This window comes from Lynx rufus, unplaced genomic scaffold, assembly GCF_022079265.1.
Source record: "Lynx rufus isolate CCGP_SWC_20201006 ecotype Redwood Valley unplaced genomic scaffold, mLynRuf1.p SCAF_8, whole genome shotgun sequence".
Lineage (NCBI taxonomy): Eukaryota > Metazoa > Chordata > Mammalia > Carnivora > Felidae > Lynx > Lynx rufus.
The window spans coordinates 99,888,947-99,905,827 of NW_025814896.1; the positions used below are offsets into that span (position 1 = coordinate 99,888,947).

Genomic DNA, 16,881 nt, shown 5'->3' on the forward strand with positions numbered 1-16,881 from the left:
CCGACTGAGCCACCCAGGCGCCCCTCTTAATGCTATCTTAACTTCATAATCACAGTTAATACATACAGAGGGCTTGCTTTGTGTTTTATGTATATCAGCTCATTTATTCCTCTTAGTATTCCTCTTAATGTGAGTTCCTAATTTTGTCTCCAGCCTTCAGATAGACAATTAAGCACAGAGAGATTAATTTGTCATGTTCACATACTTAATAGGATTTGGAACCGGCACTGGAACTCTCACAGTCAGTCTGTAGAGCTTGCACTCTTGCCCACTTCACTCTACTGCTGACTATTAGTCACTCAGCCAGGACTTCCCAGTGCATTATTGTCTTTCTTTCCTCACGGCACTCTGTTAACAGCCTTGTTTACAGTTTTCTCTAGCAGAGGCTTGAAAAAGTTAAAGAACTTTCCAGAATCAGATAACTAATGCATGACAGAGTCTCATTCAAACCTATGTCTAAGTTTCTAAAGCCCATATCCATTCCAGTACCACCTGCTACTTCTCATGAACAACATATTTTGAAAAGAAATGTAAAATATGTTTAAATAGCATCAAACACAAAACTTACAATTGGGGGTGCCTGGGTGGCTCAGTCAGTTGAGCATCTGACTCTTGATTTTGGCTCAGGTCATGATCCCAGGATCGTGGGATCAAGCCCCACGTCAGTTAAGATTCTCTCTCTCTCTTGGGGTGCCTGGGTGGCTCAGTTGAGCGTCCGACTCTCAGTTTCAGCTCAGGTCATGATCTCATGGTTCATAGGTTCAAGCCCCATGTCAGGCTCAGTGCAGGGCCTGCCTGGGATTCTCTCTCCCTCTCTCTCTGCCCCTCCTTTGCTTATGCACTCTCTCTCTCAAATTAAATAAATAAAAATCTTAAAAAAAGATCCTCTCTCTCTCTCTCTCTCTCTCTCTCTCTGTCTCTCCCTCTCCCTCTGCCCCTCTCCCCCACTCATGCTCTCTCTCTCTAAAGTAAAAGAAAGACAAAAACACAAAACTTAAAATTAGAAATCATCTTAAGAAACTTCTCAAAAGTTTTTTATTAAACTTTCTTTTCCTCTACCACGAGGAAATTAGAATGATTCTTGACTGATTTTTTTTTTTTAGAAATGTGTTTGGAGGACATCTTTTATCTAGTCACTTTATTTAGTTACTCATATTTTAATACTAGTATTTCCCATTTTTATCATAAATGCTATATATCAATAAAATCAATAGAATACAAAAGCAAACTACATGATCATCTTAGTAGACACAGAATAAAGCATTTGACAAAACCCAATATCTTTTTATCATAAAAACACTCAACAAACTATTAATGGAAGAGAACTCCCTCAACTAGGTAAAGGGCATGGACAAAAACCAACACTAACAACATACTTAATGGTGGAAGCCTGGATGCATTCTCCCTAGGATCAGAAACAACACAAGGATATCTGCTCTAACCCCTTCTCAACATTGTACTGGTGATTCTTGCCAATTAGGCAAGTAAATGAAATAAAAGGCATCCAGATTAGAAAGGAAGAGGTAAAAATATATCTATTTACAGATGACATGATTTTGTATATAGAAAATACTAAGGAACCTGCTTAAAAAAAAGCTGAAGTATTAGAATTAACAAATGAGTTCAGGAAGGTTGCAGGATACAAGATCAACATACAAAATAAATTTGTATTTCTTGTATATGCTTGCAATGAACAATATGAAAAATGAAATTGGGAAAAAAGTCAATTTATAATAGCAGCAGAAAGAATAAAATACTTAGAAATAAACTTAACAAAAGAAGTTCAAACTTATGCTCTGAACTACAAAACATGTTGAAAGACCTTAGAGGACCTAAATAAGTGGGAAAATTCCTACAGTCGTGGATTGGAGACATAATACTGTTAGGATGGCAACATTCCCCAAAATGATCTACAGATTCAGTGCAATCCGCATCAGAATCCCAACTGACTTCTGTGTAAAAATTGACAAGCTTATTGTAAAGCTCATATGGAATTACAAAGGATCCAGATCCCAAAGCTTACTGCAAAGCGACAATAACCAAGACTGTATGACACCAGCACAAAGATGGACAAATGGATAAATGAAATCCAATTTGAGAGTCCAGAAATAAAACCATGTGTCTGTAGTCGCTGATTTTTGGCAAGGGTGCCAAGACAATTCATTGGGAAAAGAAGTCTTTTCAACAAATGGTGTGGGCCAACTGGACAGCCACATGCAAAATAGTGAAACTGGACCCTTACATCACACCATATATAACTTGAAACATACCAAAAACCTAAATGTAATAACCAAAACTCTTGTAAGAGGACGTAGGAGTAAATTTTCATAACTGCATATTTCACAATAGATCCTTAGATCTGATATCAAAAACATGAGCAAAAAAAGAAAAAAATAGGTAAATTGGACTTTATCAAAGTAAACATGCTTTTGTTTCAAAGGACACTATTAGAAAAATGAAAACACTGGGGCACCTGGGTGGCTTAGTTGGTTAAGTGCCAGACTTCAGCTCAAGTCATGATCTCGCGGTTCCTGGGTTCGAGCCCTGTGTTGGGCTCTGTGCTGACAGCTCAGAGTCTGGAGCCTGCTTCAGATTCTGTCTCCCTCTCTCTCTGCCGCTCCCCCACTTATGCTCTGTCTTTCTCTCAAAAATAAATAAACATTAAAAAAATTTTAAAAAAAATGAAAAGACAGCCAGCCCCACAGAGTGGGAGAAAATACTTGCAAATCATAGCTGATAAAGGATTTGTATCTAGAATACATAAAGAACTCTTACATCTCCACAATAAAAAGACAAATGACCCAATTTAAAAATAGGCAAAGGACCTGAATAAATATTTCTCCAAGGAAGATATACATAAGCATGTGAAAAGATGTTCAACATCATTATTCATCAGGGAAATGCAAATGAAAACCTTAAGGACATACCATTCATCCACACTAGAATGGCTGGAATCAAAAAGACAGACAATAACAAGTGTCGGTGAGGATGTGGAAAAACCCTCATACACCACTGCCTGGAGTCAAAACTGGTGCAGCTGCTTTGGAAAACAGTCTGGGAGCTCCTCAGACAAAACACAGAATTAGTGTATAATCCAGCAGTTCAACTCCTGGGTATGTATGAGAAATGAAAACATGTCCACACAAAAAACTTAGACATGAATATTCATAGCAGCATTATTCATAGTAGCCAAGAAGGTGGAAATAACCCAAATGTCCATCACCTGGTGAGTGAATAAACAAAATGTGGTATATTCATAACAACAGAAAATTACTTGGTCATAAAGAGGAATGAAGTACTGACACAAACCATGACATGAGTAAAACCTTCAAGACACTAAACTAATAAGCAAAAGAAGTCAGTCACAAAATACCACGTTATAAAATTTGATTTATATGAAGTGTCCAGAACAGGCAAACCCCAGAGACAGAAAGCAGTTTAGTGGTTGTTTAGGCTGGGGCCAGGGGCAGATAGAAGGGTAATAGCTAAAGAATACCTGGGGTTTTTTTTGAAGAGATGAAATGTTGTAAAATTCACTGTGGTGATGGTTGCACCAACCTGTGAATTTACTAAAATACATTGGATTGTATGCTCTAAATGAGTGAATTGTATCTCAATAAAGCTACTTAAAAATGTAGTATAGGGGCACCTGGGTGGCTTAGTTGGTTAAACATCCCAACTGTTGATTTCGTCTCAGGTCATGATCTCACGGTTCATGAGTTCAAGCCCCATATTGGGCTCTGCACTGATAGTGCAGAGCTTGCTTGGGATTCTCTCTTTCTCCCTCTCTCTCTCTGCCCCTCCCCTGCTCTCTCGCTCTCTCAAAAATAAATAAATAAACTTATTTTAAAATGTAGTATAGAACCTCAGGCGAATGTTCATGAATTTTCAAAGAATTAGTTTCAGTCTATAATCACAGCTGTTTCTCTCTTTTAAAACTGCTTACCCACCTTCAGGATAAAATTAAATTAAAGTAAAGTAAAGTAAAATAAAAGAAAGTGAAATAAAACAAAATAAAATAAAATAAAATAAAATAAAATAAAATAAAATAAAACTGCTTACCCACCTTCAGGGAATACTTCCAGATGGCATAATACCTTTCCCAGAAGTTTCTAGGGATATAGGAAATAATTGGACATAACATACACTCAGCCCTGCTGAAATGAGATCATCACCTGTCTTGCTACTGATATTGCTATACTACTCAGCTTTCCCCATCTCCTAGAGGTGAGAACATCTGGGAATCAGATCTGAAAACTAGTTTTGAGGGGAATAAAATCATAATATTTGGGGAGTGGGGAGAGACTGGTGCAACATGTTGGGGAACAGGCTAGAAGTCGACTTCACAGATTTAATTTTAACCCTTCACCAGATCAACTGCTTCCTGTAAATGTCAACCTGGAAAGCTTTCCCCAGCTGCACTTCTGGGCAAAGGTGTACAGGTAGAATTGATTCAGCACCTATTACTACTTGGCCTCAGCAAATGGTTGTTTTTAACATGCAACTGAAGCTTGCTTTTTCACTTGGACAAGGTGAAAGTATATTTTGTGGTTGTCTTTGTGACTTATTACTCATTTTCATTCTGTCTTCTAATAGGAACGCCCACCTAAGCCTGAAGTTCCCTGGCTGCATAATGCCATGTGGTTCGCATGCTGTGACTTAGAAGAATCATTTCCAGTTTTTAAAGGACTTACACAATACATACTGTTACATCCTATTTCCATACGAATAGGTAATATGTCAAAAAGGATCTGCTATAAAGGGATTGTAAACAAGCTTGTGAATCTTTTTTTTTTTGAGGCATTCTTTTATTTTATTTATTTATTTGTTTATTTATTTATTTATTTATTTATTTATTTATTTATTTATTTATTTTGAGAGAGTGTAAGAGAGAGCCTGCGCGCACAGGGGATGGGCAGAGGGAGTGAATCCCAAGCAGAAGACATGCTGTCAGCCCAGAGCCCAGTGCGAGCTGGAACCCACGAACTGTGAGATCACGACCTGAGTGGAAACCAAGAGTGCGACACTTAAGCTGCTGAGCCACCCAGGCACCCTAGGCTCGTGAATCTTAACTTTGATGTTTCCTTTAATCTCTTCTGCTATATCAATATTTTTCACTAGGAAATTTCTTCATTATTAAGAAATTGTGAAGTATTTGCTCTCCCAGTTGAATGTTTGAGTTCAATGCTTGGCACATGAATTTTCAATATTTTATATTTACTATTATACCCATTTAAAAGGGATATACTTACCTCTAAGAATTGCCTTAGCTGCACCCCATAGGGTTTTTTTTTAACTTTTTATTGAAGGATGACATACATATGGAAAAGTGCACAAATCAAAATTGTACAACTAGATATTATCAAAAATTAACTGTACTTATGAGCCCAAATCAAGAACTAAAATAATACCAGCCTCCCATTATCCTTTCATACTCCCTCACAGGATCCTTTCCCTCTTCCCCAGAAGTAATGCTTGCTCTGAATTATAATATTCTATGTTAATTTTTCTCACAAGTTTTAATATGCAGCCCTTTCAATTTTAAAAGTACACATTTTATGTTAACTAAAATTTAAATAATAAAAAAAAGAATAAAAAGGATGATTAGATAAGCCCTGAAAAAAAGAAAAGTACATTTTTTTAGTTTGAAAGCATTTAGGATTTGGAGGAGCTATCTTTTTATTGTTTATAACGTAATTATGTTATAGAAATTGGGGTGTCTGGGTGGCTCAGTCATTTGAGCATCTATCTGACTCTTGATTTCACTGATTCCCAGTTTCTCTTTGAAATTCCAGAATTTTTCCCATCATAGCTTGTGAAACTATGCTGTTCATTATGACTAGGCTTAGGATTATTATCTTCCTAGTAAATTATTCCTTTTTTGAATAATATGCCCTTTACTCTAAATAGTTCTTTTTTGCCTTAAAATATATTTTCTAATGTTAATGTAATTAAAGTGCAATTATCTTGGTTAGGGCTCTGCCTCTATATATTTCTATACTCTTAATTTTAACTCTTTTGTGTCATCATCATGTTTTTGGTATATCTTAAGTGGAATTTTGTTGTTTTGAGCAGTATGAGAGTCTCTCTTTTTTAACAGGAAAGTTTTAATTCAATGATATTTATTACAATAATTGCTCCATTTCAGGGGCTCTCAACTGGGGAATATTTTGTCTCCCAGAGGACATTTGTCAGTGTCTGGAGGCATTTTGGTTGTCACAACTTGTATGGTGCTACTGGCATCTAGTAGGTAGAAACCAAGAATGTGGCTAAACATTCTGCAATGCTCAGAACAGTCCTCCAGAAGAAGTAACCACTTGCCCCAAAATGTCCATAGTGGTGAGACTGAGAAATCCTGATCTGTTCAGACTTACTTCTATCACCTTATTTTTTTTTAATTTTTTTTTAACATTTATTTATTTTTGAGACAGAGAAAGACAGAGCATGAACGGGGGAGGGGCAGAGAGAGAGGGAGACACAGAATCGGAAGCAGGCTCCAGGCTCCGAGCCATCAGCCCAGAGCCCGACGCGGGGCTCGAACTCACAGGACAGTGAGATCATGACCTGAGCCGAAGTCGGACACTCAACTGACCAAGCCACCCAGGCGCCCCTCTATCACCTTATTTTGTGGGGATTTTTTTTTTCTTGGCAGCCTTTTTCTTTGCTTCATTTGTTTTCTTCTTTCTTGCCTTCAGGTGGCTTATCCATTCTTTTATTTACCCCATACTTATTTGAAGTTCTGTGTTCTATTTCTACCCTTTGATAATCACTCTTCTACTTGTAATATGAATATTTATTTAACCAGTAAGTGTAATGATTTAAAATGTACATGGACCAGAACTTCTGGAATCCTAATATACTTGTTTGATTTCTAAATAAAGACTAGAAAAAAATGAAATGCTCTTCAATAAATGCATCAAATAGAAATTATGTTTCTATATTGAGGACCAGTTAAACAAGACACCTAGAGATAGAAGTAGAACACAAAAAGGAAAACACTCACAGGGAAAGGCTAGAGATGGCCAGTTAGGGACAGACCCAAAGCAGAAAGAACTAGATGGAGCCTAATAAACACACAGGCAAAGAAAGAGGGAAGGAGTAGAGGCTAGAAGGCAAAGTAATTCTGGGAACAACTCATCATGTTTGGACAAAAAGCACCATGTGTTATCCCTGTTGATTGGGACTAAAATTTCAGCTATTTAAAACTACTTTCCTGCTTTCATTTGTTAAATTTCAGGGTTTATTCTGGAAATCCTATACAATTGTGAAGGTTTGTACATGTGTGATAGGAGGGCTTATGTTCTAAATGTGAAATTTAGGTGCAGGTGAAGCTTAATAATCAATTCCAATGGCATTCTTACCTTCTAAAGCTTCCTAATTGCTTAATCTTTTGTCTTTGATAGTTTCTAAGTGCTTCATGTCCTAATAATTGAGAGTTATTTAAAATATGCTCTTATCCTCTCTCGTTAGCCAGAATCCTAGTGAATATACAATAAATAATGAGAACCTCGAGAAAAAGGAAGTCCTTTTGGAATAAATAGTTCTACTATCTGGTCCTCAGAGTAACACAACCACCTTCAACCAAAGTTGTGTGCTGTGCCCTGTGGTCTCATACCATGTCATTGTCTGTATGCCATCTAGAAATTAGAAGTCTTGCAGAGGTGCACACTCCTCCAGAATAGTCTCAAGTGTCACTGAATTGCTGTCACCACCTTTTTGCTATTATTAGACCCTCAGAACAGAGCCCCAGCAGACCAGCTGGAGAAAGAGGTTTTCTAGCCTGACATTCAAGCCAACGGTTTTGCCCAAGGTCCAACCAAAGGAACCTGTTTCATTACTAGAGGACAAACTGGCTGTGTTGGCTTGCTGAGAGGCTTACAGCGCACTGTATACCCTGCCAACAGGAATTTCAGTGCTAACTCTTGCCACATGTTAAAACCATTATAAAGGGTGGGGTGTCTGGGTGGCTCAGTCAGTTGAGCGTCTGACTTCGGTTCAGGCCTTGATCTCATGGTTCTTGAGTTTGAGCTCCACATCAAGCTCCACATCAGGCTCACTGCTGTCAGTGTGGAGCCTGCTTTGGATCCTCTGTCGTCCCCCTCTCTCTCTGCCCCTCCCCTGCTCTCACACACGCACACACACACTCTCTCTCTCTCTCTCTCAAAAATAAACACTAAATATTTAAAACAATTGTAAAGGCTAACCAGGATCCTAACCCTCATGTGACATGCAAGCCCATTTCCTATAAATATTCCATGGGGAAAGGGGAGCAATATATTCTGTTTATTAGGGCATAAAGTTCTATATATTGTCAATTTATCCATATGTTATTTAGATTGTTCAAATTATATATGTCAGAACTTCCAGTCTGCTTCATCTATCACAGACTTGATAATTATGTGTTATTTCCTACCACAATTATTTTTTTTCTGCTTTTTCCTTTACCTCCAGCAGTGATTACTTGATGTACTTTCACTGTTATCTGTCTGACACATAGGTTCATTTTATTGTTTTTATTATATATTTTAATTAATATAACTTGACGTATTTGTTCCATTTAATTATATTTGCCTTGAATTCTAATTTATTCAATGTTACTCTTATTACTTCAATTTTCTTTTTTGCTCACATTTGATTAATGTTTCTCTACGCATCCTTTTATTTTTAACCTCTTTGTTTATTTTGTTTTAGCTTTGCTTCTTGTAAGTGATTTGCTATTGGATTTGTTTTCTGATCCAATTTTAAATTATTTTTAATTAGGTTGGTTGGGTAAGGGGAGATTAACATACTTTCATTTGTTGTAAAAACTGATAGTAAATGTAGACATTTTTAAGTTACCAAATACATTTATTTAATTTCAAAGTCAAACCAGCTCTAATTAAAGCATCTTTTTAAATTGTGTTTCTAGGATCCTTTGAGACTTATATCAATCCATATGAATGGGAAGGCTATTCTAAAAGTAAGGAGGAAGAAGAATTCATGACAGAAGAAAAAGAGACCAAAAACCGTAATTCCTGGCATCCAGTATTGAGTTCTTTCCAAAAGCTACTTCTCATTAAATGTTGCAAAGAAGAGAAGGTAGGGTGTTGCTTTTTTTTTTAATTAGAGGACTGTGTTACAGTTATTTCTACTAATGCTCATCGGCCAGTTATGATTCATAACTGACTAGATTTATTTATTTAGAGATTAACAATGGCCAAGTTTGGGAGGAGACTGCAAGAAATAGAGACTTTGTGTCATTAATAGGCCATAATGTTTTATGCAGAAAATGAAAGAAAAGGCTAGAGAGCCATCCAGGAACCTAGTCATCCTTTCCTAGCATGCGCCATTAGGCACTTGTGCTCTCCAGAGAGGACAGCGGTCACCGCAGGGCAGTAGTGGAGAATTGATAGACCTTTCAGATCTTGGCGACAATGGGAAGAAGTCTTTTGAAGATAACAAAACTACAGTCACCAAGACCAGTTTGAAGATTTTTGGACTGGTCTCTGTAAGAAGCTGTAGCAGCCAGAATTGGATAGAGATTGTAGATGGGGTGCCTGGGTGGCTCAATCAGTTAAGCGTCTGACTCTTGATTTTGGCTCAGGGCATGATCTCACGGTTCATGAGTTTGAGCCCTATGTTTGGCTCTGTGCTTGCAGTGTGGAGCCTGCCTGGCATTCCCTCTCTCCCTCTCTCTCTGGTCCTCCCCCTCCCCTTGCTCTCGCAAACATGCACTCTCTCAAAATAAATAAATAAAGTTTTTTTTAAAAAGGATAGAGGTGGGAGATTGAAGAGATAGAGGGGGATGTAGAAACTGGTATGGCTTCCAGATTCTGCTTGGGCGCCAGAGGGGATAATGTAACAACAACTGAGCAAATGTGAAAGGAGAAGTATGTCACAGAAAGCTGTCACTGAGTCTGCAGTATCTGCCAGCTATCAGAGTACGTAGCAGCCTGGAGACCAATTAATATGTAGGTAGGAAACTCTATAGAGAGAAGCATAGGCTAGAAATAGAGAGTTGCATATTATCAGCATCAAGCTGGGAAGTATATCAAATGGGAGTTGTTGGAATCAGATAGGAATAATGCATAATACAATAAAAGGGCAGGTGGGCAAAGGATGAAACCCTGAGGGGCACCAACTTTAAAGGGAAGAAAGAAAGGATGAGAAGGAATAGTCATAGGGACAAGAAGAACACCAGGAGAAAAAAGTGACATGGAAATTAAGGATGTATAGAGTTTCAATACAGCAAAAGTTATCAATTGAATAAATAAAGCATCGGAGACAGTTCCAGGATTCTTGCAACATGTCCCAGAAAAGTTCTCCAAATGTGATCAAAGCCACAAATGGTAACAGCCATACCAAATTCACAGAGGATCAATTGAAAATTCTTATTAATACATTGAACCAAAGACCTTCCTTATGTTACACCATCAAATAAAACTTGCTTTACAAATCAACACAGAAGAGTCTGGAATTTGGATTAGGTTTCAGAAATGAAGAGCTAGATATGCACTCCAGAGAGGACAGGGACCTGAATCAGTCAAGACCACCAACAAAATTACCCTGAAGAGAATATCCAAGTATGGCAATATTATACCAGCTACACCTCCTCTCGATCAGATATAGTGACCAAGGCATTTGGGAGCAACCTTTACTCTGGTACTGATTCCAGAGAATGACTTACTAGGAAATTTGGGTTCCAGAGTAAAGAATTCATGTTCCAAAGATCTGGATTACCTTCCCAAAGAAAAAGATAATCTGAGGAAGCCTTATAACAGGGACAAGACCAGAGACTAGATTTGTACAATGAAAGACTGCTATTCCCAGGTCTGTTCACAGGCAGAGCCCATTGGGTGTCCAGTGTTTCTACATGGTAGAGTCAATTGCTCCTTTGGGAGAAAGAGGATGTTCCAATACAGTGGCTTGTGTGAGGTACTGCAATCTTGCACAAAATTCAGCATCCTTCAGAAATAGCATATTTGGACCCAGATGGAACTTCATTTCAAAAAACTCTAAGTAAACCAGGTGATTGAGTCATTAGAACTGCAACAGGAAGTAGAATGCCTATCATTCCAACAATTCTTTCTCTGTCATCAATATTATCAATAGTTCTCAGGACAAGGTTGTTAGCAATTTGAACTAGAAAGAGTAAAAAGAAATTATCAGAGAGGAATAAAGACTGCCAGACAGAGAATAATTTGTGACCACACCAAGCTAAGAAAAGTCCTGTATACCAGTGTTCTCAAATTTTGGCATGTATCAGAATCATCTGAAGAAAAAAAGAATCATCTGGAGAGTTTGGGAAAGCACAGAGACCTGAGGGTACTTCCCAGAGTTTCTGATTCAGCATGTCTGACCAACGGGCTAAAACTCTGCATTTCTACCAACTTCTCAGATGATGCTGATGCTGATCCTGAAGCCATACTTTGTGAACCCCTGATTTAATGTGATTAAACATATATAAGAAGAAACCATTATTCTCAAAGCAGACGAATGAGGACATCAAGACATATGTCGTGACATGCAGCATTGTTAATTTCCAAGGCTAAATCTACTGAGAACCCCAACTTTGACAGTCCTGGTATTTCAATCCATCCTTCCTCTACCTCAGGAAGGTGGCAGGCTCTTTGAGAGCCAGGCTTTCTCTCTATTGAAAGCCACACTGTTGGGGCGCCTGGGTGGCTCAGTCGGTTGGGCGTCCGACTTCAGCTCAGGTCATGGTCTCGCGGTCCGTGGGTTCGAGCCCCGCGTCGGGCTCTGTGCTGACCGCTCGGAGCCTGGAGCCTGTTTTGGATTCTGTGTCTCCCTCTCTCTCTGACCCTCCCCCGTTCATGCTCTGTCTCTCTCTGTCTCAAAAATAAATAAACGTTAAAAAGAAAAAAAGCCACACTGTAGACAAAGTCACCCAGGATGAAATCTTAGAGCAACAATTGCACGGCTCTTCCGATTTGAGAAACACCAGTTATATGAATACAATTTTACCACTGAACTACATACTTTAAACGGTTAAGATCTAAGTTTTCTGTTATATGCATTTTACCACAACTTTTTAAAAGAAGAACTTAAGCATGATGGAGAAAAGTGTGAGTACTTGTGTTCTAATATAATGCCCAGTTTGACAGCCACCCAGGATCTTTATCCTTCGTCTAACATACTATAGCTGAAATGAGGTTTGGTCACTCAAGAGGGATGAAGAGGGGTCATGATCCCCAAATGTTTAAGCTTACTTTCTCATCACAGTGAAAGCGATGGGCAGGGAATTCTCAAACACAGAGTCTCTCAAGAATGAATTTGTGCACTATTCATCTAAATTCAGCAATTCTCTATGGATTGTGATAGACAAGATGAACTTAAAAATACTCAGAAGGTCTCAGCCAGAGACTATAAAGCCGCAGGCCAGGAAAATAGTTCTAAGCAAGACATAATGGAGTCACATATGTCAGAATTGGGAAACTCAACTTAAAAAGCAAGTGAGAGGAGCTCCTAGAAAAGGACTTGGTGATAAAGAGGGAAGAGACTGATCCTGAAACCAGACATGGGATTTTCAGAGGATGGTCTTTAAGAAATGCCTAACTCTCTAGATCGTAGGTATGAGAAATATGAAGCATTTTCACATCAAATTCTTACCAGGATTGCCATAAAGATCTTGATGAGAATAAAACAGCATAAGTCCAGAAGGGTCACAGAAGTAGATGCATTTCAGCCTGTGTTATGGAAGGAACCTGAGGAGCAAGCAGGTCAGTGGGTCCTATCATCTCAGAACCTACTGGAGCATGGTGCAGGAAGTACATAGAGAAAGACCCCCAAATACCCAGAGTTAAGACCATGAAAAGACTTCCTTGGATGATAAGGACTCTGAAAGTAAGGATATTATAGATACAGAGGGCCCTGAAGCTGGAGCTGAGGAACTGATAAGAAATGCCCAGGCAGGAAGTCCTCAGCACTCCTCCCTGCTCTGCAGGGTCATCAGCAGAAAGGGCGCACTCTAACCAGGCCGCTCTGCCCCTCTGTCCGTGTCGCATTCAACATCAAGAAGCCAGCTTGGGAGCACCTGGGTGGCTCAGCCCATTAAGCCTCCGACTCTTGGTTTTGGCTCAGGTCATGACCTCAATCCTCAATCGGGGATTGAGCCCCAAGTCTGGCTCCATGCTGACAACGCTGACAGGAGCCTGCTTGGAGTTTTCTCTCTCTCTCCCCTTCTCTCTCTCTGCCCCTCCCATACCCTCTCTCTCAAAATAAATAAATAACCTTAAACAAAAAAAAGAAGCCAGCCTGGTTCACTCATACTGACTAGAGTAACTAGAATCCAAGCAACCTCTGCGCTAAGTGAATAAGATGGCAGTTGTTAACACTATCTTTTATATGGACGAGATATTTGGAAAGAGCAGAGGACTCCTACCCACTTAGTATGAAAGTGAGGAGAACCATTTAGCAACCGTGTTGAGGCACACATTCCTGGGCTGGCGTGCATACATACCCAGTTCTGTGGTATTACCTCTTCCTCCAGCTGAGAAGCGTGAACCTCATCACCGGAGGGACAAACAGTACTAGGCCAAAGCAAAAAAACGGGAAACTACATGCTAATTCCACAGGAAAGCTCGGCTCTGTAGCTCTAACTGATACGTCACCTTTCTGTATTTTATGTACTTAACCATATTCTTGGATATATGCTCTTCTAAGAATATAGTAGGTAGACTGGAGCCTAACCAAGGGTGTATTTTGTGCAGATTTACTTTCTGCATATTTAAACTGTTTCATAGAGAAAATCAGATCGCACACGACAAATTGCACATGTAACCAATAGCTTACGATCTTTCATTAATAAAGCCGCTGGAAACCTAGATCTCTATATAATATTCATGGCGGTTTTTCCTATTTACAAAAGAAATATTTCTCCAATTTTTTGACTCTATATAACATTAATGGCAGTTTTTCCTATTTACAAGAGAAATATTTCTCCAATTTTTTGAGCTCAAAAACATTTCCTGAGTGTGTTACCACTTTTATATTTACATACCAGCCTCAAGAAATAATTGGTGCTTTGTGTGTTGCTATTCATTATGAACTCTAAGTGCTTTTTGTCAAAGTAAAAAGCAAATAAATAGATCATACTATCAAAAACATTTTAAAAGTAATAATGAAGAAATCGATGTTGAAATTGTATTGTTTTTAATTTTTATTTTTTAATTGTTTTATTTTTTTAATGTTTATTTATTTTTGACAGAGAGAGATAGAGAGAGAGAGACAGAGCATGAGTGAGGAGCGGCAGAGAGAGGGAGACACAGAATCTGAAACAGGCTCCAGGCTCTGAGCTGTCAGCACAGAGCCCGACGCGGGGCCCAAACTCACAAACCATGAGGTCATGACCTGAGCCGAAGTCAGATGCTATTTAGTCACACATAGCTAAAACTGAGCTCCAAATCCCCATGGACCTGTTGCAGGACTGTCCCTTTTGGACCACGTCACCTTTACAGTTAGTACTCCAATATAGCCTCACGTAAGTGGGCAAGCATGTAAACATCTTTTCCCAGATTGGCCACAGAAGGGTACAATCGGGGTCATGGCCCTGACGCAGACTGAGACATCCCCTCTCCCGATAACAATAACAAAAAAACAAAACATGCAAGGATTGTTTGGACAGGGTGATGTGAATACCTAATGGAGGGTTAATTTTAAAGAAGGGCTGCTGCTTATAGTTGTGCCAGATGCGCACTGCACAAGCCTTAAGGGAGCCATTTGCCTTGTAGATATTATAGGTTAGGTTTGTATATTTATCATGACAGCTTTCTGGCACAAATACTTTAGGATCTCACACACAGGCTCCATACAGGCTAGAGAGGGAGAAGGTCTGCAAGAGCAGGAGTAGGGTAAGCAGGCTAGGATAGGATCAGTGAAGGCAACACATTGGTGTAGGAAGTGGTGGGGCAGGGATATGATCATCCAAGCTGAGGCTAATTCCCAAGAAAGGTCAGAAGAGGCTGAAGACTAAAATGAGAACGGAAGGTGGGGAGACAAGATAAGCAGTCAATTCTGAGAAGCTGGCTTATGAAGGGAATCAAAGAGATGAAATCACTGAGAGGGATGTGGTGCCTGGGTGGCTCGGTCAGTCAAGCATCTGACTTCTGCTCAGGTCATGATCTCATAGGTCAAGAGTTCGAGCCCCACATCAGGCTCCGCACTGAGAGTGCGGAGTCTACTTGGGATTCTCTCTCTCTGCCTCCCTCTCTCTCAAAATAAATAGATAAACTTTAAAAAAATAGCTAGGAAGGGGCAGCAATCAAGGGAAAACTTTTGGTTTTAAGAACTGTGCACAGTAGATCCTAACTGTGCAATAATAAAATCTAAGAGAGAGGAGAGATCAATAGTGCAGAAAGAAACAGTGGAAGGACAGGGTTGCCTGGGTGGCTCAGTGGGTTAAGTGTCGACTTCAGCTCAGGTCACTATCTCGCAGTCTGTGGTTCAAGCTCCACGTGGGGCTCTGTGCTGTCAGAGCCCGGAGCTTTGGATTCTGTGTCTCCCTCTTTTTCTGCCTCTCTCTCTCTTTCAAAAATAAACATTAAGAAATTAAAAAAAAAATGGTGGATAGACTAAAAGTAAAGTCCATGAGAATGTGGAAGGAATGCACAAGGATGGGACAGAAAGAGGCAAGGATGGGGGAGCAGGCTTATAGATGGAGGGAATGACAAGGGACTTTTCCTCTCATCCGGTAGTCATCTTACTCAGGGAAGTCATGAGAACCATGGCTGTTGGCAGTTACGTGGTGCAGAAACCCGTTGTGCACAAGCCCAGTAGGAAGAAATATGCCTAATCAAGAGAGAATGAGTGTAGAACAGGGCACCACCCTCTGAGAAGTTGAAGGGGAGAAATGGGATGGAATTATGAAGGATCTTCAACATATTATTTTTTTAAATATTTTTCTTTTCAACTTTCAGATAGTTTTTGCTCTCACAGACTTTGTAATAGAAAGTCTTGGAAAACGCTTTATAGAGACACCCCCTGTGGACCTGCCCACTCTGTATCAAGACATGTCGTATAACACTCCCCTGGTATTCATCTTAAGCACAGGCTCGGATCCTATGGGGGCATTCCAGAGGTTTGCCCGGGACAGCGGGTATTCAGAACGGTAAGGTCCATGTTGTGTCGTTTTTATAATTCATGTGAACAGCTCCTTGTTAAAATTTGCCCCTTTTTCTTTCCTCTGTGGAGTGTGAATTCCTACACTTAGGTATCCCTTACTAAATAATAAGATGCATTAATATTTAGCTACGTATGTTGTTAAAATGGGGTCAAAAATAATAAAAGCAGATGTAAACTTCATTTGAACGAATGGAAGATTGTCCAAAATGTATAATAATCTAGTGGAATAGTGATTAAAATGTATTTGTTATTTAAGACATTATTTTAATGTATCTGTAAAAGTTTATATGAAAAAGATTGTATTAATGTATACTAAGAACAGGCACTCTCATTTATTGCTGGTGGGAATGCAAATGGTACAGGTGCTTTGGAAGACAACTTGGTGTTTTCTTACAAAATTAACATATTCTTACCATACAAATCTAGGAATCAACTCCGTGGTATTCAGTCAAAGGAGTTGAAAACTTTGTCATGTCCACACAAAAATCTACACACAGATGTTTATAGCAACTTTATTCATAATTCCCAAACTTGGAAGCAACCAAGATATCTTTCAATATGTGAACGGGTAAATATACGGTGGTACATCCATAAAATGGAATGTTATTCAGCATTAAAAAGAAATGAGCTGTCAAGCCATGAAAAGACAATGGAGGAACCTTAAATGCACACTATTAAGTGAAAGAAGCCAATCTGGAATCTATAATTCCAACTATATGTCATTCTGGAAAAGGCAAAACTATGGAGACAGTAAAAATTTAA

The 16,881-nt window shown here is 39.1% G+C and overlaps 1 protein-coding gene across 1 annotated transcript in view; it reads left to right on the top strand.

Moving 5' to 3' along the window:
- The window catches only part of DNAH6 (dynein axonemal heavy chain 6), a 223,413-nt gene that overhangs the window by 170,641 nt on the left and 35,891 nt on the right, over positions 1-16,881 (top strand). The window contains exons 61-63 of the mRNA XM_047069367.1: positions 4,597-4,732; positions 8,909-9,078; positions 15,915-16,105. Of these exons, the coding sequence (XP_046925323.1) occupies positions 4,597-4,732; positions 8,909-9,078; positions 15,915-16,105 (497 nt within the window). The remainder of the gene's footprint in view (positions 1-4,596; positions 4,733-8,908; positions 9,079-15,914; positions 16,106-16,881) is intronic.